The 25,462-nt window shown below is 44.8% G+C and overlaps 1 protein-coding gene across 5 annotated transcripts in view; it reads right to left on the reverse strand.

Annotated features, from left to right (window-relative positions):
* Positions 1 to 824: 824 nt before the first annotated feature.
* VSTM4 (V-set and transmembrane domain containing 4) overlaps positions 825 to 25,462 on the reverse strand; it is a 59,412-nt gene continuing 34,774 nt past the window's right edge. Inside the window, exons 6-9 of one of the 5 annotated variants that reach the window (XR_006175871.2) lie at positions 19,424 to 19,530; positions 18,273 to 18,334; positions 2,769 to 3,035; positions 825 to 1,035 (exon numbers count right to left, since the gene is read on the reverse strand). Coding sequence is in view for 4 of the 5 variants with exons in the window: in XM_005307321.5 (XP_005307378.1) it covers positions 910 to 1,035; positions 18,273 to 18,334; positions 19,424 to 19,530 (295 nt within the window). In the remaining variant the exon portion in view is untranslated. Of the gene's footprint in view, positions 3,036 to 11,824; positions 11,898 to 17,860; positions 17,904 to 18,272; positions 18,335 to 19,423; positions 19,531 to 25,462 lie in introns of all 5 variants that reach the window. The other 4 variants (XM_042856113.2, XM_042856112.2, XM_005307321.5 and 1 more) reach the window with 4 other exon arrangements.

Below are 25,462 nucleotides of genomic sequence, written 5' to 3' on the forward strand. Positions count from 1 at the left end.
ACTCACAACATGTTAGGGGGCTCTAGGCTCAACTCCCTATCTCCCCAGCTCTGCTCTGTGCAGATGTGTAGAGGGTGAAGCGGGTGGCTGAGGGGGTTGTTTTGCCTAGACATGGATGGGAATCAGCTTTCCTTTCCCTATGCTTTTCAAGATATCAATAAAAAAAAAATCCCATCCTAAATCTGGATAAGTCAAAATCTTCACAAATGGAGGGCAGGGGGCTGGAAATTGGTTTGGGTCAATTGAAATGGTTTGTTTCAATAATCTCAAAACATTTTGTTTCAATGCTGACCATCTTTAATTCTTTATTTTTTTAGCTATCATTAGCTTCAATTTCAAAACAAAGAGTAGTTTTGAACCGGAATTTTTTTAGTTAGAAAATATCAAAATGAAAAGTTTTGACAATTTCAAAACTTGAAAAGAAATTTTTCTTTTTAAATGAAAAATTCACTAAAACCAACTCTTTCCTGGGCAAAGTTTTGGTTTTGATAAATTGGCATTTTCTGATTTTTCACCGAAAAATTCCTCACCAGCTTGACTCTTGCCCTGGGCGTCAGGCTTACCGTGGTGGATCCAATCACTGCAGTTTCTGGGCTTGCTTGGCTATGGACATCTCTATCTAAACTGGGCTCTTTTGTGTTCAGCAGATTTGCATGGAAGTGGAAATAACATTGCAAATGACCCAGGGTGCTGCTAAGTGCTACAAAAAGGGGTTCTGTGGCAATGGTTTGTCAGTTTACGCTTGCTACATTTCCTTTTAACTACAATTTTTTAAAAAGTCTCATAAAAATATCGAAGTGCATGAATGGAAGTAAAAAAATAAGGACATTTGTATGATTTTTATAAATAAACAGCACAGCAAGAATTAAATAGAACACAGCCAGAGAACATTTAGCCAGACACCGGCTTTTACAGCTTGTTCTCCTCAAACAGGATCTGGGCGTAGACCGTCGTGGTGGGCACACCTTTCGCTGCCTGATGGGGCTTGATCAGCTCAAGTTCGGCGTACGTTAAATTCTCCTCTGCAATTTTCGGCTACAAAACAGAACCACAAAATAGAAACATAGGGTTAGAAAGGATTGCAAGGGTCATCTAGTCTACCCCCCTGCTAAGATGCAGGATCTGTTGAGTCTAAACCATCCAAGACCAATGGCTGTCCAGCCTTCTTTTGACAACCTCCCGTGAAGAAGCTTCCACAACCTCCCCAGGCATCTGTTCCACTGTCCTACTGTTCTTACAGTTAGGAAGTTTTGCCTGAGATTTAATCTAACTTTAAAATAAATAGTTACAAGGTTCTTATGGCCCTCCCAGTGGGATGGCTGAGTGTGAAGGACTGCTGTAGAGTCTTACACAATGAGCCAGATTTTAAAGGTGTTCAGGTGCCTACCTCCTATGGATTCACTGAGAACTAGATGGCTAAATACTTTTAAAAATCTGATCCAATAGGCCTAGTTTTCCACTCAACTCTACGCTGCGGCCAGCCAGTTTACTCCTCACTAGAACTTGCTTGGGGTTGGTGGGAAGGAAGGGAGAAAAAAATCATGAACATATTTTGGGGGAATTTTTACCTATTTTCCCCCCCAAAATTTTGCCATTTGAATTTTTGTTTTTGTATTTCTCAGTTCAAAAGTTCAAAATTTGAAAAGTGGCCACCAGCTGTGTGGTTGGTCAGAAAAACGGAGGAAAAATGATCTATTTCCCTCTTTATTTTCAAATTTCAAATTTCAATTTCTACCAGCTGTGCTCCTCGCATGCACCATTGTCCATCACAGAACAATCAGACCCAGAGGCAGCAACTTTTACTTGCTCGAAATACTTCTGTTATTCGTATGTGGTGTTTTTACATTACCTTCCACTCTGCTCAGTGCCTTACAGAGTAAGTCAAAGGCCTGTTTCTCCTCTTACCCTGATTGTACACCACTGTGATGCTTGACTTCAATGGGGTCTCTCCTGTTTTAGATGAGGTCAGACTTAGGCCACAGTCCCTGCCCCAAAGACGCTAAAGCGTTGTTAATACTGGCAAATGTTTGACCCAAAACAAGATACAGACAACTGAGTTAACGTGTGGTTTTATTTAACTAATTATAAATATGCCATAGAACAGCCATCAGATTATACACCACTGTCCAATTTATCTGGATTCAGACTGGTTTCAGGACATGGGACCTATATCCTGGGTCTTCCAGTCTCTCATACTCTGAAGTGACTACTGTTGATATATGCAGTGTTATAGTCATGTCGGTCCCAGGATATTAAAGGGACAAGGTGTGTGAGGTAATATCTTTTATTGGACCAGCTTCTGTTGGTGAGAAAGACAAGCTTTTGCACTTACACAGAGCTCTTTTTCGGGTCCTGGAAAATAGTGTTGATATACACAGGACTTGGGAAGCTGGTCTTATCTCTTTGCTTCAATAACCAACAAGGAACTGAACTTGGCTGTTGGGCCCATAATGCATTGTGCTCCAAGAAAAGTCTAAACATACACTGGATCAATTTGAAAATTGTACAAAGTCTAAATAAAACCAAGTGCAAGACTGGAGTGGACTCGGGATATTATTGTTCCTGTGAGTAAAATACTCAAGACAAGGTGGGTGAGGTAATATATTTTATTGGACCAACCTCACTCTCCTTATTGCTCTAATATCCTGGGACCAACACAACTACAACACTGCAAGCAGCATCAAGATAACGGTGCTAATTTTCAACCTAAACAGTTCATCTGCTTTCTTCAAATACTTATAGAGAGTTATCTTGTCATTTGGCCACACCATATATTTAGCTCTGTGACTATTCCCTCTGAGTCAGTCCCTTAATCCTCTTCTGTTGCTATTATCTGGACTGCCTTCATTTTTGCCGTGAATATCACTCAGTATCTGTGTTTATTTCCAGTTGTATTCACTTGCGTTTTTCCAGCACAAATCTCATTTCATTATATCCTCTTCATAGGTCTGCTCCTGCATCCCTGTCCTCGGGTAGAGTCTGCTGAGGAAGTGGTATCTCGTTGAAGTCAACTGAACTGCTCACAGGAAGAGGGGCTATGTGGGTGAGTAAGGGTGTCTTGCAGGATTAGAACCAATGGCCTCACTCCTGCAAACACTCATGTGTTTATCTTTGAGCACATAAGTAAATCCCATTCAATTTCTGCTTAGCACAATGCTGCAAAACTGGGGTATCAAATTTCTGTTCATTTTCATAGGTCATAGATGTTTAAGGCCAGGAAGGCCTATTGTGATAATCTAGTCTGGCCTCCTGCATGATCACCCAGTGATTCTTGCGTCTAGTTCGGACCTGGTGACTAAGCTAGAACATCATTTTTACAAAAACATGCATCCCATCTTGATTTGAAGACTCCAGTGTTGGAGAATCCATCACATCCCTTGGTGGATCCAACAGTTAGTTACCCTTACTATTAAAAAGGTGCTCCTTATTTCTAGCCTGAATTTATCTAGCTTCAACTTCCAACCATTGGTCTTATTTTGCCTTTGTCTGCTAGACTGAAGGGCCCTTTGGAGGTTTCATAACCTTCTGTGCCCCGCAACCCCCCCACCCCGGCTGGCTTTTATTTAATACAAAACCTAAAATTGGGAGCTAAGCTAATTTAATGTCCCATTAATCAGAACAGTAAGAAAACGCAAAGTATTTAGGCTACAATGTAAAACATACAGTAACAGATCCACCCTAAAAGCCTGAATCCACTGGGAGTTTTGCCATTGCCGTCAATGAGAGCTGGATTAGGCCCTACATGTAAAATTGCATGATGCAGGTGGAGACCCTTCCAAAACTGAATCTGGTGAGACTTGGCAAACTGGTGATTGCCAGTTTAAAACTCTGCATTGCTCAAGACTGTGCCAGTTCATCCTTTGCAATGGAAATATTTACATAGCTTTGTAGAAATCAACTGCTTGGGGCAAATTCAACCCATGTTTGCATTCCCCTCTGCTGTTTAATTACATTTCACGTTTGTTTCCATTTAGAAAATGCCGTGTGTCCTAAAATAGCCACCCCGACGCCCAGCTCATGTAAATTTTAGAACAAAGATTTATGAAATCATATTGTCCAGGTGTTTTATTATATTATCTCAAAATTGCATTGTTTTCTAGTGTAGATTATCTCTTTAGTCCTACTTTATTCTATTATGTTTGGATATGAAAAATAACACTAGATTCCCCAAAACAGGTCATCGGGCAACGTTGGCTGATGTGTTGCTTTCATACATTTTTATGATGTTCCTATAGTAAACATAATTTAATAAAGCCAAAACACACTAAATAAATAATTGCATCTAGAAAAGCAATAAAACCAAATAAAATTAGTACTTTCATAAGTGGAAAAGGTACTGCAATTACTGCTACAAGCAACAGCACACCATAAAATGTGTAGAATAATTTCCCTTATGCATATTTCTAGTATGTAATAATTTGATTGAAAATATGAGGAAACACACAGGAGGTTCAAAATTGAGAAGTGTGTACAGCTTTCAACAAAGGATGTGTAATAACAGTACATGGGAGCCAACGCTACTTTAAAGGTCCTATAATATCTAGTTTTTGTGGGGGTTCCAGCCACTTTCTTGTATTTCACTCATCGGTCATGTGTTTAATGCTATTTTGCTGGTTTGTTTATCTGAAAACAAATTTTCAGACAGGCAGGGAAAGAAAACTAATTCCACAACTCCTTCTCTCATTTACGTTTGATAGCATTTTGGCAAGGTACGAGCTGGGAGAATACCCCTCTGTTACTGGAACGGTATTACCCCCTTAATAACAAACAATCTCATCAGCAGTGTTGGAAGATGAGAGAAATGAACGACTGGCCATTCACCTTCTATGTTTCAAAGAGGTGTGTGGGTGAGTTAGCAATGCTACCACAACTATGACTGACCACATTGCTATGCACTTTGGAAAATTAGTCGGTTGGTCTAAAATGGTGTCAAAAATGAATTCTTCAGAATCTAAATCACTTCCAAAGCAAGGTTTCTAGATTTGGAGCCTTCATCTTGGTAAATATCGTTTTTTCAGGCTTCATGATCAATACAGTGTAACATACATCACAGAATCATAAAACTAGGAAGAACCATCATGATTCTCCTTCCAAGTCTTCTTCAGGTTAGTTTTTAAGTTACGCCAGGCTTCTCTTGGGATACTATTCCATAGAACTCACTGCTAGCTATATCTTTCCTGGTAGTCAGCCTGCATAACTCACCATCTGAAATGTTAGAGGTGAGCTGGAAAAGACTTTTTTAAAAGTGGGCTTGGACCATTTATTGCTTTTTTATGGCATACAAAAAAGGCCTGAAAGGTGTGAGGTTTAAAAAAATAATTATTGTTTAATTTTGACCTCAGAATGATCAGGAATGTCAAGTCTGGCTTAGCTGGAGAACTTCTGGGAGGTCTCAGGGTTGTTTATTGTGAGCTCTCACTGAAGGAGTGAAGGGTTTGAACCTTTAAGCAAGGATACCTTTATCCAAAGTGGTAACTTTTGAGCAGTCGGACAAAATAGCTCACGTTCCCCCTCCCTTCTTAATAGCTGAACTTTCACTCTCTCAGCTCTTGTGATCTCACCATTTTGCTAGCTGTCCACTTCCAACCTCCGCTGAGTATGAATTTCTAATTTAAAAAACAAGCAGATTTTTTTTAAACCAGCCATTTGGGCTTTCTGTATCCATCGTAAAGAGGCAAAAAATGCCCAAACCTGATTGATTCCACTTGGGGTTCATTTTTAAATCTCAATGGACAGAAAAGCTTTGGCAACTACTGCATCAGCTACAGACGTTAGCAATGAAGCTCAGTATCTCCATGTTCTTGCACTGCTAGCAGACTGTCATGGATGTGATGGTGAGCGATTGTAACAAGGGTGAGGTGGGGAGAACGTGTTATATTTACTTGCCCCAGTGAATTACCACCTGTTTATTTTCTGGCCTTCACAAATACATGTCCCAAACAGGTACCTCAGAGAGCTGTGTAAATATTACATTTATACTAGCTCTTGTGTATTACAGAAACCCTTCAGAGTGAAACTCTCCTCTGCCTGGCTGCCCTCAACTGGGGGGGTGTACGGACTAGGAGAGCAGCAATGAAGCAGTGCCAGTTGTACAGTAACTCCCAAAGCTCTTGCCAACAGCTGACTCGGTAGCTCAGAGGGGGTGACCGCACTGTGCTGTGAGCTGTCGATTGCTACTTCAGAGAAAAGACGTAGACATGAGTTGTGACATTGCTTCTTTGATCCAAATGCTCTCTGACGTGAACCTTTCCAAGTTCCCCCCCCCCCGTTAAGGTGAATCTAATCCGGTCTCTCAAGAATTGAGTTTTTCAGTCATGCCCAGATGCTATAAATTACTCTTTCCTTGGTATTTTCCCAAACGGCCACTCTTTCACTCATTTTCTTTTGCACATGCCAAACACAAAGCTTGGGTCCTTTCCACTTGATATTTGAGTAACATCCTGTTTTGCACTCCTGCTCTGTGACCACTCCACATGAAGAGGGCTGATGTTATCCAGATGGTGCAGCTCAGACACATAAATATACAGTGTCACATCCCAAATATTTACAGCAGCAAAAAGCATTGACAGGCCTCTCCAGGCCAGTTGGAACTGTCCCAGCCCAAGGACCAGATCATTGGTCCTCTCTGCAGAAAGGCAGGGAGAAGGTGAAACAGCATAAATCATGGAGTGCAAGGGAATGAAACTGAAGAGGCACCCTCAGTCCAGATAGTCTTTCGTGTAAGCCCCAGGCTGTTGGAGCCAGGACTATGTGGGACAGCTGCCATGTTGGCCAATCCTGGGAATTGACCTGGGGACCTCCAAAGGGAAACACATGAGTCTCTACAGCTTGAGCTAAAGAGCTAGTACGTGTAGTGGGGGGCTGTAACAGACTCACATCCTCTCTCAGTAGGGTGCTGTGGGAGGACATGTAGAACCCATTGGCCAGTGGCTTATACATGTGCCCTACAGAATAACCATGGGAATTCCTACAGGGCAATGTTGTCAGATGCAGCACAAACTCCTGCTGAGTAGCTTCTGCCCCCTCCTATGGGGCAGAGAGGGTTGGGAGGGAGCAGCGCGCAGCTCTTTGGCACAGAAACATTGGCATCGTGATACGCCCTGAGGCTGTTCTGCTACAGGGAATGAGCCCTTGGGAGCCACAAGCTTTCCTCAGGATTCTCTACAGATTCTTAGGATGGTGGCTGACGGGCCCCGTGCCCCACCCCCGAAGAGGCTGCTTAAAAGCCTCCTTTTCTCCAGCTGCACCTTTTTGCCCTGGTGGGGTGGGGGGGAGGTGGAGTCAGCTCACTGCATTCTTATGAGTCCTCAGCCCTTTGGAAGCCATGAGCCACATGGGACTTTGCAGGAAGGAATCTTCCTGGCTGCCCCAATCTCCTGATCTCCACCTCTGCAGGCCCTGGGACAGTGGAGCTCTTTCTGGGGATTCCCCCTGTTTAGCAGATGGGGTGAGCACACAGGGGGCAAAAGAGGTTTTATTCATAGATCCCAAGGCCAGAAGGGACCATTGTGATCATCTAGTTTGACCTCGTGTATAGCTCAGGCTATAATTGTCCTACAAAATAATTCCTAGAGCAGAGCTTTTAGAAACACATGATTTTAAAATTGCCAGGGATGGAGAATCCACCACAACCCTTGGTAAGTTGTGCCCATTCTAAATTATCCTCACTGTCAAAAATGTAAGCCTTATTTCCATTCAGAATTTGTCTTCCAGTCATTGGATCGTATTAGACCTTTCTCTGCTAGATAGAAGAGCCCAATATTAAATATTTATTCCCCATGCCGGGACTTATAGACTGTGATCAAGTCACCCCTTAACCTTCTCTTTGTTAAACTAAATAGAATCAAGGAGCTCAATCTATCCCTATAAAGCAGATTTTCTAATCCTTTCATCATTCTCGTGGCTCTTCTCTGAACCCTCTCCAATTTATCAACATCATTCTTGGATTGTGGGCATCAGAACCAGACACAGGATCTCAGCAGTGGTCACATCAGTGCCAAATACAGAGGTAAAATAACCTCTTAACTCTGATTTGAGATTCCCCTGTTTATGCATCCTGGGATCACATTAGCCCTTTTGGCCACAGCATCACACAGGGAGTGCATGTTCAGCTGATTATCCACCATGACCCCCAAATCTTTTGGTTTTGGTGAATACTAGTGCAAATCCCATTGACTGTGAGAAGCCCCAGGGGATCTTTACTGCCCAGGTTGCACACAGGCACTTGGGCTCAATATTCAAACCTGAGTGACTAAAGCGAGGCGCTGAAATCCATATTTGGGCACTGTAGTGAGACAGAGTGGCCTCCCTCCGCGTAGGAGAGTGAGGAACCACTACACTCCCCCCGGTGGGTGGAGCTAAATCCACCCCACCCCCTCTCGCTGGAAGTCCTGAGGCTGGACAGGAAGTATAAAAGGAGTGCCTGGAGCTCAACTGGGGCTGGAGCACTGGAGGGAGCATACGGCTCTTCCAGGGAGCTGGTTCCTCTCAACAGGCTCCCAAACTAGGCTCCGAGTGGAGCTGCGCCCTGCAGCCAGAGGAGACAGATAAGTTCCCCGAGGAGCTGCCAGGACCACAGTGAGACGAATGCCCTGAGGAGCTGTGGGGACTGCCGGCAGCCAAGTACCTTGAGGAGGCAGACAACCTTTGGACTGCAGAGCCCTACACTCAGACTGTGGTAGGAAATAGCCCAGGGGAACCAGACTCTGGTCTGGTTCTGCTTCCGGAGTGTGAGTCAGCACGTTGCAGTGGGATTCCCTGCTGACCCAGTGACGGAACACTCTGCCATTGTTAGGGCCGTGGGCTGAGACGCGATGGAGTCGGGTGGGCCCACAGCCCCCTGCCACTTCACACCAGGGGTGGCAGCCTCCCCACCTGAGGCCCAAGAGGCCTGTGTTTGTCTGCCATGCACCCAAGCCAGGACACCAGATCCCAGACTGCTTTGTCTGCTGTGTCTGCTCTGCCCCTTCCTAAAGGGCCCAGAGCTCACAGACTGTGCTCTGCCCTGCCCAGGGAGACAGTGCTCCCTTATAGATGGTTAATTACTGTTGGTCCCAGACAGAAGGCGCTGAGCTATAGACTGTGCTCTGCCCCGCCCAGGGGGCTGGAGTTCTCCTACAAACTGTGACTTAATGATCTCTGTAGGATCTGTAGCCTGTAATGAGGCAGAGTGGCATCCCTCCCCATTTTGAATGTTCCACACAAAGGACCACAGGCAGGTAGAGAAGGTTTCCAAGACTCCTGCAGTCCTGTCCTTCTGGAGATCCCAAGAGCTAGGGAGGATGGACCCTTTCACCTTCAACTTGTTTGAGCAATGAAACAGTTTACAATTCAGAAGCAGAGATAATGCTACAGCCTTGGATCGAAAAGCCTGAGCTAAAAGATCCCGTTCTGTTAACCAAGGCTTTAGCAGTCTCATCAACCGGTATCTGTGACCCAACCACTAGAGGGGGTCAGTGTGCAACACTAAGTGTGGGTGGCTTACAATAACACTGCACCTTGGTTGAAATTTTCCAAACCACTCGGTGCTGGTTTAACTGGCAAAACTCCCGTTGGCTTCAATAAGAGCAGAGTTTGGCCAACCCAAGGTGCTTCTGACAATCCCACACTTTATACCCCGTGGAAAATCCCGCCAAAAAGTCAGATTTTCCCTTGGAAGAAAGGAGTTTTAAAAAACGCTTATGCAGACACTTGTGACAAGTTAGCACTTCTGCAAAGATGCAGCTGGATCTGCAAGTTGAATTAGTCTTTGGAAATGAAAGCAAAATGCAATTGCTGGCCAATGTAAGCTCTGAAATGTCAAGGGTTCAATTGAGTTTCCACTTGAAGGGATCAATAAATATGGCTTTTGAAGGTTGAACGCTGTCCTTAGAGTTAGAAATATGAATCGAGCTTTTCACGGTGGGGACGTCTGCTTGTCCAGGAGAGAAGGGCCGCTTCTCTCACATAGTGTTCCCCCCTTCCAAGATAATGCATGTGCCCATTCTTTATTCACCAGGAAAGTAAATGCTAGAGGAAAATCCCACAGAGTCATTGCACACATGGACTTTGGCTCTAAGCAGGAGGCTTGTCCATCCTTAGTTCAAACAGGTTTTAGCCCCTCTCAGTGTAATAGCTCATCCCTAGTATAATGCCACCAAAGTCATCAAAGTTACACCAGGGATGGATTTGGTCCACTGAGTCCTATTTTGATCACCTCCTCTTAAGAAGATATCATGGGGATTAAAAAGGTCCCAAGAAGGGGAATAAAAATGGATAGAGTTCTACTGGGACTTCCATTAGAGAGGGACACATCAAAAACGACATTGCACAAACGTCATTTGCTAAGGGGTTTTGTATCTGTTCAGTGCTTAGCCCAGCTCCATCGAAAGGTTTGACAAGGTTTCACAAACTGTTTCTGTTTTTTATGAAGCTAGGATGATTTTTGGTCTTGGTGTGAAAGCCACCATAACTCAACAGGTTTGAATGCATTGTGCTTTGAGTTTGAACCTGAATGTGAATGCAAACTTCAGGGAGTGCAAAAGAAATGTTCTCATGAACCCCTCAAATTCCCAAATGCTAATTTCTCTACAATTCCTGCAACGTGTCTCTTAGAAGGGACTGCAAAACCTAGGATTATCTAGTGTGGAAAGGAGATGAGTAATGGGACTGGATGAAAAGGCTTCAAGATGACAGAGGGACCTGGCATTTCCTGTGAAAATGGATCAGTCCATTTTTCTATGTATATTTGCTCAATTTCATATCACTCCTACAGAGATCATTAATATCTTGAGATTTCACAGCTGAGTCTGACACATCCTGGGAAAAAATAACCTTTCCAAAAACACCTGACACAGTCTTTGACACCTACTCAACCAGGGGGAGCTCATGTCTGATCATTCATATGGTCAGACTCCCCAAATCGCTATATCTATGTATCTATAACTATAATGTACAAATACCTTTCACTCAGGGAATGAACCAAACTCATCCCCGGTATAACCCCAACTGGAAAAATAATCATGCAAACATACCAGCTTAGACATAAAATTGACTGCCTCCCCTTTACTGGGTTAATAATGGTAATGGGGGAAAAAACCTGAATGGTATTTTATTCAATCATTAAAAAAATCACACACCCAAGGCACATGGATGAGTACAATGTTGTATGTAATGGATGAATTTGTTCCCACGCCTGTAAGAGACTGTAGCTATAAAATGACTAGTTTAAAAATCAACAGAGGGTCCTGTGGCACCTTAGAGACTAACAGAAGTACTGGGAGCATAAGCTTTCGTGGGTAAGAACCTCACTTCTTCAGATGCCAAGTTTAAAGTTTAAAGTTTACTAGTTTAAAAATGTCACTCCAAAGTCACTATCAGATATTGGAAAGTGCTTCACCAAGCAAGGGTTTGTAAAGCAGCAGCTAAAATCATGTCTCTGTATTTCACAAGCTTATATTTCTGAGCCAGTAGTTGGATTGTCTCTAATTCACTGATACTTAAAACCCTTAATTATGCTATGGTGCTAGCTTCTAGGACATACTATTCATGTTCTCCCTGCAGTGAGTCTGGAGTTGCTATGGTTGATTGTAGTGCCAGGAACATTTTCCTGGAAGCTAAAAGTCAAAGGGATATTTGTTTAGGAAAACATAAGCTGTAATGCTTTTAACCTGCTCTATGTAGGCATGTGCTCTGAGTGTCTTCTTAAGATGACAGTGATGTGAAATATTTAACTACATTCATTATACTTAAAAGTACTGTAAATGCTTATTATGGGGAGCAACACCGAAGGAAAAGTTTGATTTATAGGGAAATATATGCACTAAGAAATACAACCAAATCATACCTTTCTCGGACATCTTCACTGGTTTCCTGTCCTCCTAGCCTTAAAAACCACCTCCGAAGTTTTTGGAGTTGTCCTTTCGGAAGAAATGTTTGCAGAGGCTAGTCACGTTGATGAATTAAGCATTAGACTCTAATTTCTTCAGGGCAGGGCCTGTCCTTAGTGTTGTGTACTGTAGAGCTACTGAGTGCATTGCCAACGCTTAGCACAGAATAATAATTAAGGCTGAGCTTTTCAACGCTGCAAAAGGAATTTGGGCACTCCGTTGAAATTAATAGGAATTTGGAATCCAAAACTCCCAGGTGGCTTTGAAAAAAATTCAGCGTAAAAGTAGGAGCTTTCTAAGCATGTATCAGAAAAAGGGAGCCTGTGTCAGCTTTTGGGAGTGTTCTGCCCTTACTTACCTAGAGCCAAAGTGATGTCTTTAGCCCTGTCTCAGTTTTTTATAGCCCTGGACCTCTCACCTTTCTCAAATGGCTGTGACATCATCAGAAAAGTCCAGGAAAAGTTATGGAAACCAAATCCTGAAGAATTAAGACCCTTAATAATGAAACCGCTAGTGTGCTTTACATTTCCAAAGCATTCGACTACTGTAGCTGAGGGAGTCATTTGTAAGAAATAATTTATCTGACCAATTTGGAGGCATGGAGAAGTTATGTAATTGGCCCACGGTCACACAAGTCAGTGGCTGAGCAAGGAATATTCCGAGTCCTGTGTTTTAACCCCCAAAATTCCTCTTTTAAAAAACGATGTCTAGATGTTCATGTCAGTGCTGGATTAAGAATTGCAGGCTTTGGGTCTATGGGTCTGATCCAAAGTCCATTAAACCCATGGGGAGTCTTTGACTTCCTTGGATCAGGCCCTAAGTTTGCTAAAGCTCAGCAATGTGACAAATACCAAAGATGTTTTATTGAGACTCTGTTTTGAAGCTGGAACTCTGTGCTCCTCCGAGGGCTTGGGCAACCAAAGCCAATCTCTGGGTGACAGCCAAAGGCCTGGCCAAACAACACGGATGAGGAAGTGTAAAACCACGGAAGAATTAGCTTTAGCAACTCATAAGACCAAACACTTCTGGATACATGCAAACAGGGCTGCCACTGGCTAAAACAGAAGATCCCCAGGCACACGGAGAGCAGAATTTGGCCCATGGCATTCGGCCTTTCTTACTCTCTGAGCTTCTAGCATCCCATAAATATGCATCCCTCCTTGCATTTCAGCATCTCAGCTTCCTTTGATCTGCGCACATCTCCTGCTGTCACTAATGGACATGGATCACCAGGGGAAGGCATAAGCATCAAGGGGACCATACAGTTTTTATTCCAGATGAAAGAAGAGCAATATGATTTGAGAAAAGTTTTTTAAAGGGCTTTTTGCAGGGCTGTGGGTTTGAATGCAATATTATGGGGTTTTGGTTTTTATGTTTTGTTTAATTTTCAGTTGAAATGATGTCCATATTTTATGCAGGTTTCCCATATTCGTTTCTTTAATTCTTTTGTAAAATTCAACTGCAAACAATTCTAGCACATTAACAACAAAAGAAATTATCTAGCTTATTATAAACATCCTTCCAGAAACCTAAAGCACATGTCCTCTGGAAACAATTTTGCTGGTATTTAGGTTATTATAATACTTCTCCCATAACACTGGAATTATTTCGTAATGTGGCTCTGAGGCCTACCTTGATGGCTTAGGATTTCCAGAGCACTCTGTTTCCATCATAGTTGTGGTACCTTATCTCAGGTTGGGGGCGGGGGCGTGGAGAGGCTGCAAGAAAAGCTCACAACGAAGCAGCTCTAAGCAAGTCTGTCTTTCCACTGACTATCATCAAGTGACCACACAGCACCTGTGAACACAGATCTAGCGCAGAAGGCAGTTGTGCAATAAGACATTACTACGATGTCCTTTAGCCTAGCATAGGTAGCTGTGCTCTTGGGAGAATGCCAATAGGAAATATGCAGTAAGTGGTGCAAACAGCCTTCCATCCATGGCACACCTCCTCCTTAGGTGTACCCTCAGATAAAGAGTGAACTGACACGTGATTGAGGGTCACACAATGCTGGGCTTCTTGAGAAGTTCTCGTGTCCAAATCCCTTGGGGGAGACAGCCTGCTTTGATGGTCAGTGAGAAAACAGGCATCAGGACCTGTGGGACCTACTTCCAGCTCAGATGGAAAACTGCCTGTGGGACCTCTGGCAAGCTAGTTAAAATTTCTGTGGTCCAGCTTATCCATCGGGGATCATAATAAGGACTGTTCTCCCTGAGGTGCCATGAGTGGTCACATGTAAAGCACTTTGATGACAGAACATGCCACATTATGCCCAGTTGTGTGGAAGGGGAGAGGAGTGCGGCTGCCGTGGCGTGGCCCCTCTTCAAGTTGACTTCACAGAAGTTCCTCTGTGGGGTTCTACTACGTGGATTTGGAGGTGGTGGGGGCAGAAAGGGGCAGGTATTAGCTGGAATTTCTCCATGCTCCCACAATGAGCTGGCACAAGCTACAGACCAAATTGGGGTAACGTGTGCATCTTCCTGCTTTTCCCCTTTGATCCTCCGTCAGCAAACACCCAGGGGAAGCTGTGGGTTGGGGTCTGGTGGCTCAGAGGAGGGGCTGATTGAGGGGTCCATGCATAGCAGAGACCAGGGGCTTCCATTTTGTGTCTGATGAATCCTCAGAGATCTGTGTGAATCCAGAGTGAAGCCATAGGTTGAGGGACGGCGGGTGTGGGTGTGGGTGTGTGGTGATTCTCACAGGGAGCATTAGAATAGTGCTGAGTTTTATTAAACTCTGAAAGGAGAAAAATGAATATTTCCCTTCTTGCTTTCCCCTGTGCCTATGTAACTCCACTGATTTCAGGGGAGTCACTCTTGATTTCCACTGGCATAACTAGCTCAGAATTAGACCTGAATTTTTCCTCTCACTTACCCTCATAGCAATAACTCCACTGACTCACACCAGATTAACCAAAAGCAGAATTTGATCCTTAACATTCAGACCTCTTTGAGTGATAATTTTTTAATCCAAAATCCTTGTGGTGGGCTTTTCTTGGGCATATGTTTTATTCCATTTCCAGCCTAGATCAAATTGCTATGGCCTACTTAACGCTGTTCACTAATTTGGAATCTTAATTTTTGGGCACACACCTTCAGTATCTCAACTGGGGCACCTGAAATTTCAGGCACTTTTGAAAATCTGCACCTTAAATGTTTTGATGGAAATCTGAACATTATGGCTACACATTTCTTGATCATTTTTATGAACTGGCATAAGGAAATTGCTACCAAAGTGTAACAGAAATTCCTTGCACATTCATGCCTGTTAATCCATTTAGGCTGCATTATTAATCTGATTATGGAGAGATGTAATAACTGTTATTGATTATGGGACCTAGGCTTTCATTCTCATGCTGTTTATAGCTTTAACTAGAGCCAACCAGAGGATGACAATTTCTTGTGACAGCAACACTTGCTTTTAAATTTGGTTTGGTTCTGCACTGGAATGAAACCAAAATGTTTTTGCAAAAACAAACTTGCATCAAAATGTCTGTTTTTGGATCACAACTGGAGCTTTGCAGGTCTGGAAGGCCCATGTATGTGGAAGACCCAGTTCAAGTCCCTGCACCGCCTGATTCACAGCAGAGTTTTTCATCCCAGAACACTACAAATCAGGAAAAACAGGGAATTCTTTCCACTCACTAAAAAACTTTGTCCAACCAGTTCTGACCCAATGTATTTTTACCCCCAGCTTTGCATAATGGCTTCTCTGTATGCTCCATACCATGAGCGGGACAACATTTTTTCATTGATAAGAGACATGGCATATATTAAGTCAGATTTTTTCCTACAATCAGCTTTGCTGTATGAGGAGGATAACTATACCCAGAAATGCCTATTAGAGTGTCTCTATACAAGAGGCTGTGACAAGTATAATCCATTTTGTGCAGGTTTTGAGACTCTGCTGGGATATTAGGCCAGACCCTCATCTGGTACAGATTGGGTCGCTTCACTGAAGTCCACAAAACGATGCCAATTTATGCCATTCGGGGATCTGGTCACACACCTTTACTGCGGGCATTGGGTGCAAACTTTGCCTGGGAACTTATATACTAAGGCTAATGGCACCTTGCAAATACCTTTCTGGAAAATTTCCCACTGTTGCTAACACTGCAGTAGTTCTAGTATGCTACACTTTCACATTGTTTTCGATGGGTGAATTCTGTTCTTTAAAAACAAGCCCGAATCAGTAGATTAACCGTACTCCTCATGCTCCAGTGCAGGGGTCGGCAACCTTTCAGAAGTGTTGTGCCGAGTCTTCATTTATTCACTCTGATTTAAGGTTTCGTGTGCCAGTAATACATTTTAACATTTTTAGAAGGTCTCTTTCTATAAGTCTTTACTATATAACTAAACTATTGTTGTATGTAAAGTAAATAAGTTTTTTTAAATGTTTAAGAAGCTTCATTTAAAATTAAATTAAAATGCAGAGTCCCCTGGACCGGTAGCCAGGACCCGGGCAGTGTGAGTGCCACTGAAAATCAGCTCGCGTGCCGCCTTCGGCACACGTGTCATAGGTTGCCTACCCCTGCTCCAGTGGGTCCCCAGGTGTACTCTGATGTGAAAGAAAAGACAGCCAGGGATGGAGACAGCTTCCAGATTAAAGCCTGACAGCAAGGCACTAGCCCAGAGTCTGCTGACTGCATGGAATGGGAGCCTTCACTCACTTTGGAAAAACTAAGCAGATCACTTTCTTTGAAAAGCCTTTTCTTCCTGTCCACCTCCAAAACAGACAGAGAGACTGAGCCTCAGCAGGGGCCATGTGTGATGTAGCCAGCTGGAGAGTGAAAAAATATTTGGGGCCAGATTCACCAGCAGCATTCCACTGGAATCAAATGTGCTTGAAGTTTAGCATGTGCTTAAGTACAGTGCTGAACCAAGGGCTAAGTCTGGCTATTCATGTGATCTGATAGGAGGTCTGAAGAAGGAAACATCTTAGCAACAGCAACGGCCCTCAGGCACAATAAATAAGGATAATAGTAATTAATATTTGTGTATTTCTATCGCACAGTCTATAGGGTAGCAGCAGTCTCATGATTTTGAGTGTTTTACTCTGTGATCTCAATGTTCTAAGCACAAAGCATTTGGGTGGTGTAATAACCTGCATTTATATAATTCCTTTCGTGCGCTTTGCAAACTTCATACCCCCGACCAGTGAAACCTGCCCCCTCTGGAGAGGAACATGACAGCCTTTCCAGAAACTCTCGCCTGGCAGGATGTTAATGAACCAGGTGGAATTAGGCCAGGACACCACGGTTAGCACCCATTCATGCAAGAAGGGGCATGGAACACTGAACGACCACTGACCATCAGGTATCCAGTTTCAATTCTCTCATCTGAAAGCAAAGTCATTAAACAGAAGCTTTGGGGACACAGTGCCCCTTATGCCCTGCTTGGGTATTGATTCATTAGCAACAGTGAAAAATGTCAAAGTCTGCTTGGCTTGCTGGAGGTTCGGTCCATCAATGGCTATTAGCCAAGATGGTCAGGGATACAACCCCATGCTCTGGGTGTCCCTACACCTCTGTTTGCCAGAAGCTGGGAGTGGACGACAGGGGATGGATCACTTGATGATTACCTGTTCTGTTCACTCCGTGTGAAGCATCTGGCATTGGCCACTGTCAGAAGACAGGATACTGGGCTAGATGGACCATTGGTCTGACCCAGTCTGGCCGTTCTTATGTTCGTGATCATTTGAACCTGCAGACTAACCATGAGACCGGGACCCCGTTGTGCTAGGTGCTGTAGAAACATAGGACAAAGACAGTCTCTGCCCCCAAGAGCTGACAATCTAAGTATAAGACAAGAGACAACTGATGGCTACAGACAGACTGACAGGAATACAAGGAAACAATGAGACAACATTAATCAGGATGCCAGGCAGGGGCATCAGTGCAGCATTATCTGGAGGTTAGTTTGTCTCATTCACCAACTGTCTTGGAAGTTTTCTTTTCTCTTACCCTAGTTTTACAGATGGGTAACTTCACTTACCTTTGTTACTCCTGATTTCCACAGTTTGGAGAAGAATCAGGCCCTATATTTGGTATTAGAAAACATTCAAACCAACGTTGCCATCTATCAAGTTTCGTGCTATCTGGTATTTTTCTCAAAGCCCCAGCTCTTGGAGGCATGTGAGACTCAATCTCAGTTTTCATTTAAAAAAAATTATATTTCTAGCCCTTATGATTGCAGAGAAAAGCTTGACAAGACCCAAGTGTCAGCTAAAGGCTCAGACACCAGAAGACAAAGGTGAAATATCCAAAGTGTATGACTTTAAAATGATCTCTTGATTTTTAAGCCGATCTCACAACTTTCTGAACACTGGATGTTAGCAATACTGCCAAAATTATATTGAGAGAAAAGAATACAGGGGGAAATAAAGTTATATAAAAAGACAACTCACCAGGAGAATTTTTCTTTGAGGTTTCAACAGCTTAGGTTTCTGAAAAGTATTGGCTATTGGAGCTATAAAAATAAATATCAAGAGATTACTTCACATAATACAATTTGGGATTACTTTTAGCATGTGCATCAGCAGTTATGCACCTGGATTAATAGCAGGTTAGCAACAGCAGCAAAAAACCCACATGTAAGTCTTGAAGTGTGAAGCACATTTGTTATTAAAACCTGTAACATAGAAAGAGCACAATTTTCAAAGCATGTGCCTCGTTTGTGTGAGGACAGATGTGCCCGGGCATCTCTGAGTGCTATGACTCACACGTGCTCATGATACCCAGGCAAACTGCACCCCTTGCATGGCACAGGAAATGGTGCTTAGAAAGTCACAAGCGGGGATCTGCGTGCATGGCGTTGCAGGTTATGTTGAAACCCCCTTTGAAAATTAGGTGCTGAGGACTGGACTTTCACCCGCTCAGTCTCTACAACCCAGGCAGGATTCTGTAAGGAGTTCAGTACGCTGAGTGCATTTTCTTTTGAAAATCTGCCCATTAAATGTCATAATGGGTGCTGAGGGGAGGTGAGCACATTTGAAAACCTGGCCCCTACCGGGGTGCTGAGCACTTGACAGTCTGGCCCTAGATGTATAAACAGGTCTAAATAGCATGATGTGCCCAGCAGATCTCAGATAACAAATCCCCTCTCTCCACTGCCTTGCCAGCCGGGGCAGCTCTATGCCTCACGGCGACCGGCAGGCTGCCCCCCGCGGCTTGCCGCCCCAGGCACGTGCTTGGTGTGCTGATGCCTGGAGCCGCCCCTGTTGCCAGCGAGGATTACAAGGCTTAGAGCCTCTAAGGCATGTAAGCGCCTATCAATGGGAGTTAGGCACCTAAATACATTTCAGGATGTGGGCCAAAGTCCTTCACAAACATTGGTTACACATCACAGCACTCGTGGGACACATTCTAGGTATGTAGGGACCCTATTTGTTATGTGGCAAATCAGAGGCACGGAGACGTGAATTAACTCGCTCGTGCAGTGAGTGGGAGAGTCCAAGATAGAACCCAGGAGTCCTGGCTCCCAACTTCTTGCCCTCCTTGCTCAATCACACCCCTGGGCAGAAATACAGCTCTGTGGGCTGCATTAGTTGCCTCATACCTTTCGCTGGGATAGCTGGGGGTTGCTCAGCCTTCTCTTTCTTTTTCTTTACTTTTTTGGGCTGTAGCGGGGACAGACTTGTCACACTGGTGACCGTCTCCCCCGAGCTGGAAAGCAAAGAGAAGGGAAAGGGGATGGTTATGGCAAGAATGAAATCCATGCACCGATGTGTTCCAACCGATTGTTTTCACACAAACAAGCAACGTTTTCATGGTCCGTGGCAAATGACTTGGATTCTGACTTCGAAACGTTTTTAAAATCTGTAATAATGCTTTGCAACTTCTGTCCCACTCCACCAGGCCTGACTTCTTGTCCAGTACACAGGCTATATGGTTGATAGACTTGAAGTTTCATCTGCTCTGGCTAACACAGGAAGTGCACGGTGTCCACATGGCCAGATTTCGACCCAGGTTCATTTCAATGGCAATTGTGCCTTAGCTATGATACTTACTTGACCCAAGAACTACAGTATCTGCACATGTTACAATTTGCAACCCCGCCCCGGGAGGTAGGAAACTGTTCTTTTTTCTCCTGGGAACCACAGGCCCACAGACACTAAGGCCCAGTGATTTCAATGGGAGTTAGGCAGTTGGAAGATCTGGGAATTGAAGGATCTGGGCCTACATGACTTGCCCAAGCCAGATAGCAAGTTTGTGACAACATGAGGTCTTGACACCACGTCTCTGATTAACACCCTAACCAGTGGACCATCTACCCTATGAACTTCTGGAACTGAGAGAAGAATTTGGTTCAGTAGCTGGAGATACATGAGTCTGCAGCAGGCGCGGCGCCAGGGTTTTTGCTGCCCTAGGCAGCAGTGCTCCTCCTCTGAGCATTCGGCGGCGGGGGTCCTTCCACTCCGCGTCTTCGGGGCACTTCGGCTGCAGGTCCCGGAGCGAGTGAAGGACCCGCTGCCGAATTTCCGCCGAGGATAGCAAAATGCCGCCCCCCAAATCCTGCCACCCTAGGCAACCGCCTAGGGTCACTTAGTGGAAGTGCCGGCCCTGGTCTGCAGTCACAGAAGGCGTCAGAATGACTGCAGCCCTGACAGGTAAAGTAATGGAATTTCTATGCTTACTCTTAAGCCATTAACTAGCATAATTCTGGGCCTAGCCCTGTATGAAGCTGAGAGCCTCCCAGGATACGTGGAAGCGTCTCTACTTCAACAGGCCTTGTGGGTGCTCAGCATGACTCGTGAGCGGGCCCCAGTTTTCAGATGATCAAAAAGTGCCTTAAAAAAAGAGCAAACATGCTTAACATTGGCCCCCTAGTCTGTAACGGGAACACCTAGAGTTCTGTAGGGTATCTGTGCTAATGAGCACTAGTTGGTTTGGGGGAATATGATAGATATGGCATGTCATAAACACTCCTGCAGAAAGAGGACCTCTGCAGTTGGGCCACTATGTTTCAGCAGCCTATAAGTCCCACAGAGTTCTCTTAGCTTTGCCAGCGTGGTTATCAATTCTGAAGGCCAGGATTAGAGCAGTCCTTCCTGGTTTGAATATAATAAAAGTATTCAGGCATATAAACTGATTGGGTCAGGGACTGTCTGTTTGTTCCGTTTGTACAGCACCTAGCACAATGAGGTCATGGTCCATAACTAGAGCTCATAGCCACCACAATAATAATTAATAACAGCACTACAATCTATTCATCCTAATGCTTTTAAACTAAGTTTGATGAAGAGGCAGTCACATTGTCTAATCTAGAGTAACAGAAATCAGGCCAGATTCTCATTTTAAACAGCTGTAAAGCTGGGGTAATGCCATTGCCATCAGCGGAAGTACTTTGGATTTACACATGCATCCCTCAGAATAGAATCTGGTTCATTGTTTTTGATGGATGTCATGGTTGGAATATTTAGCCCAAAGTGTAGGTTTATTTTAAAAAGCGGTTTTGTAAAAGCGAATGTTCAATGGTTTTTGTGATTTTGAAAATTAATTTCAGTTATGCAAACTAAGTTTGAGGGCAGAAGTAATTTCAAAGTTCCCCTGCACTATTGTGAATCTAAACACCACCAGCAATTTGTTACTGCATGAAAACCACAAAGGGAAACTGACCAAACAAAAGAAAACAATAACAGGAAATGCAACTGAACAGCCTATTTTGACCAATCGAGAAAAATTAAAAAAAGGAAAGATCAAACCATAATGAAAAGGGGATTTGATTGTTTTAAAATTCTTCTGCATTGAAAGGGTTGTTAGAGCATAAATACGGTTTAAAAATATGATTATCCTGATGTTGGCCAGTTAAGTAGGGTTACCATTCGTCCGGATTCCCCCGGACATGTCCGGCTTTTTTCAGTTAAAAATAGCGTCCGGGGGGAATTTGTCAATGTCCGGACTTCCCCCCCCCCCCCCATGCAGAGCGTGCGGGGCTTACAGGGCAGCCGGCCGGATGGTGCCACTCGCACGGGCTCCGGCAGCCAGAGCCCTTCCTCCACTTCCCCCTCCTCTCCCCTGCAACTTGAGACCACTCCCCTCCTCTCCCTCCCTCCCCCTGCCCTGCATTCACAGATCGCCGGCCCTCGCCTCGGCCTCCGGTAGTCTGGAGCTCCGACCCTGCTCCCCTCCCCCGCTGCCGAGCGCGCTGCTCTGCAGCACTCTGTTCTGAGCGGCAGGGTAAGGGGGCCAGGGGGTCAGAGAAGCGGCAGGGAGGTTCTGGGGGGGGGTAGTCAAGAGACAGGGAGCAGGGGGAGGGTTGGATGGGTCAGGAGTTCAGGGGGGGCTGTCTGGGGGTTGGGGGTGTAAGGTTTTGGGCAGTCAGAGTACAGGTGGGGGGGTCTCAGGAGGGGGCAGTTAGGGGACAAGGCACAGGGAGGCTTAGGTAGGGGGTGGGGTTCTGGAGGGCAGTTAGGAGCAGGGGGGCAGTCAGGGGACGAGGAGCGAGGGGGTGTTTGGGAGTTCTGGGGGGGGCTGTCAGAGGGCAGGAGTGGGGAGAGGGATCAGAGCAGTCAGGGGACAGGGAGCAGAGGGGTTTAGATGGGTCGGGAGTTTTTGGGGGGGGCTGTCAGGGGGTGGGGAGTGGTTGGATGGGGCGTGGGAGTCCCAGGGGTCTGTCTGGGGGTGGGGGTGTGGATAAGGGTTGGGGCAGTCAGGGGACAGGTAGGGGGTAGAGTCCTAGGGGGCCAGTTAGGATGTGGGGAAGGTCTCAGGAGGGGGCAGTCAGGGGACAAGGAGCAGGGAGGCTTAGGTAGGGGGTGGAGTCCTGGGGGGCAGTTAGGGGCAGGGGTCCCAGGAGGGGGCAGTCAGGGGACAAGGCGTGGGGGGGGAGGGTTGGGGGTTCTGAGGGGGCAGGAAGTGGGAGGGAGTGGAAGGGGCAGGGGCAGGGCTAGGGCAGGACAGGGGCGGGGCTAGGGCGGGGCTCCTCCCGTCCTCTTTTTTGATTGTTGAAATATGGTAACCCTACAGTTAAGCGCAGCAATCGGAAAGGGCTTAATGTCAATTCAGTGCATCATTATTATGCCTGCTTTGCCACTTATCTGTGGCTTGCCCTTTAATTATAAATGCAGGGATTGTGCAGGGTTAACTAGCACCCGAAGATACAATTATTGCACTTGCAGTCTTAGAAGCTAGTTCCTCAAACTAAACAAGGAGATTCATAAAGGCTCCTAGGCTCAGAAACACTGTGTCTTTGTCTTGCTTCTCTCGTCCAGATTTAAAAGGAAAGATTCTTTTTTAAGCTTGGGATTCCTTCCACGGCTGCCCCCCATCTCCTGGTTTGTACTTCAGGTCCCATTATGCTTTCCTCATAGGATCTAACGGGCTTTTAAAGAGCAAAGGAAAGCAAGGACTTTGGAACAATTAGGCATGCTAGTTGTTTTAAGATTAGAGCACTGGGAGAGAGGGTGATTGTGGGTCTGTTATTGATGTTGAGCATCAATGCACTGTGTTTCTGGATTTCAGACTCTTGTGAGAGCTGGCAACATGCTGAGTTTTAGAGTTTTACTATCCAGTCAATGGGAATAGTCACATGCTTAAAGTTGGGTATATGCATAAGTGTTTGCCAGATCAGGGCCTCGCACTAAAAATGCTGCTGCTTGCTGATTTTAATCCTGTTTCCTCCCGCAGTTTTTGTTTGCTGTGATTCCATTCCCCGCCCCCCATCAAACAAACAAATGTGTGTTTGCTATTTGATTTTTACAATAATATCTCTGCTACACCAGGCACTGGCGGGATGGCAGACTCCATGACTTACCAAGGCTTTGTATCTAACTACCATACTCTTATTTTTGTCTCTCCGAACGTGTGGGTTTTTTTCAAGTGGTTTCATTTTCTCCTTTCCTTGTGTTCTCCACTGATCTATTTTCATTTTTTCCCCTTCCTGCTTCATCTGAGCTGCTAATTTCAAAACAGAAACAAGCAGCAATCGTCAGTGAAGGGAAAGATGGAACTGCTGAGCTGTCTCTTCTGAATCCATGCTGCAGTTGCAGTGACTGGGAGGGTCACAAAACAGAGGTCATTCAAAGAGTAACATCAAAGCCTTGGGCTGCATTGACTCTTCTTGAACTATCAATTGCTTTATTGTGAATTCACTTAGGGCTCAATGTAGTTGCTATGCATGAATGCAATAATTATCCCATTAGAGGGGATTGAACATTACACTGGCAGGATCTGGGATATGCTATACTTAGTCCAGGACCAGAGCCAAAAAGCGCTACTAGACTGAGGGACTAGTGATAGACTTGAGGTCCAATATAGTTCAGACTACAAGGGATAGAAACAAATGCTTTATGTCACTGGAAAGCTGCAAACCTCTGCTTTCTTTGCATTGATATGAAGCATCCGCTTCTGGGTCTGGCTGGTCCTATGACATATTGTCATTTTTTATTTTTACTTTAGTTCCAGTATTATTTATATCTCAGGAAACTCAAGAGTTGGGAATCGGTGATTAATACGATCTGAAAACTGGAATTCTGCCCTCACAGCTGTGCAAAGTAATTAACCACCGCAGCAGCTTACCAAGGGACCTGGTGGAGTCTCTCCAGTCTTAGGAGTCTTTAAATAAAGCTGGGATATCCTGCTCAGAGAGCTGTTCTAGCTCAACCACAAGTTATTAAGCTGTATGCATGAATCGTTAATAAAAATCGCTGGCCTGTGCTATGCCGGAGCTCAGACTAGATGTTCAGAAATGGTTCCATCTTAGTCCGATAGGGCCAGATTTGTAAAGGCATTTAGGTGCCTAATTCCCATTGAAATTAATGGGCGTTAGGTGCCAAATAACTTTAAAATCTGACCTTAAGTGACTTAGGAGCCTCTGAGTCTTAGGTTCCTAAGTCACTTACGGACTTTGAATCTTCACTCCCCCAATCTATGACCCTACAAAGCTGCAAAATCAAGAGTAACTCCACTGAAGCTAATGGAGTACCACCACTATAACTCCCATCTGAGGTTGCAAGTTGGTCTCAGGGTGGGACTTTCAGAAATTTAGGGGCACAAATCAATGGGACTTGTGCTCCGAAATAACTCCTGAAAATCCCACCCTGTGTCTAATGCTAAAAGTCACAGTTGCCATAGAGGGTAAAAATAAACAGGAATAGGAATGTCATGATTGCAAGGGCTGCTCCCTGGTGTTAGGAACCCTGCGGTGGGAACAACAGCACAAATATTTACAGGAGCAGTAAAGTTATCTGGGCACAAGTCCTGGCCCTGCTCTCCCAAGGGGAGGATCTGTAAGATCCCAGCTCTCCTTTTTAAAATTCAGTGCTGACTGTTACATGTTGTTAAACTGTTAACAAACCAACTGCTGCACACAAAAGCATCAAGTTTGGTGCCACAGAGGCCATACAGATTTTTCCAGCTTTTGCTCCAGCAAGGTTGATGGTTCAAATCCCAGCAAGGACCGATGGTCTGGTCACACCGGCATGCATTTCATGCCTTCCCTCTCCCTTCTGATGTCTAGCATGGAACTGTGCACATGCCAAGCAGCCCTTCTGCTGGAATAGCTCAGAGTCTTTATGCACTGGGGATTGAGTGCTTTCTTAAGGGGGAGGAAATACATGGTAGTGTTGTCCTCTAGTGTACAGGAAGGGAATACATG

The sequence above is a fragment of the Chrysemys picta genome, chromosome 7 (genome assembly GCF_011386835.1).
Source record: "Chrysemys picta bellii isolate R12L10 chromosome 7, ASM1138683v2, whole genome shotgun sequence".
Classification (NCBI taxonomy): domain Eukaryota; kingdom Metazoa; phylum Chordata; order Testudines; family Emydidae; genus Chrysemys; species Chrysemys picta.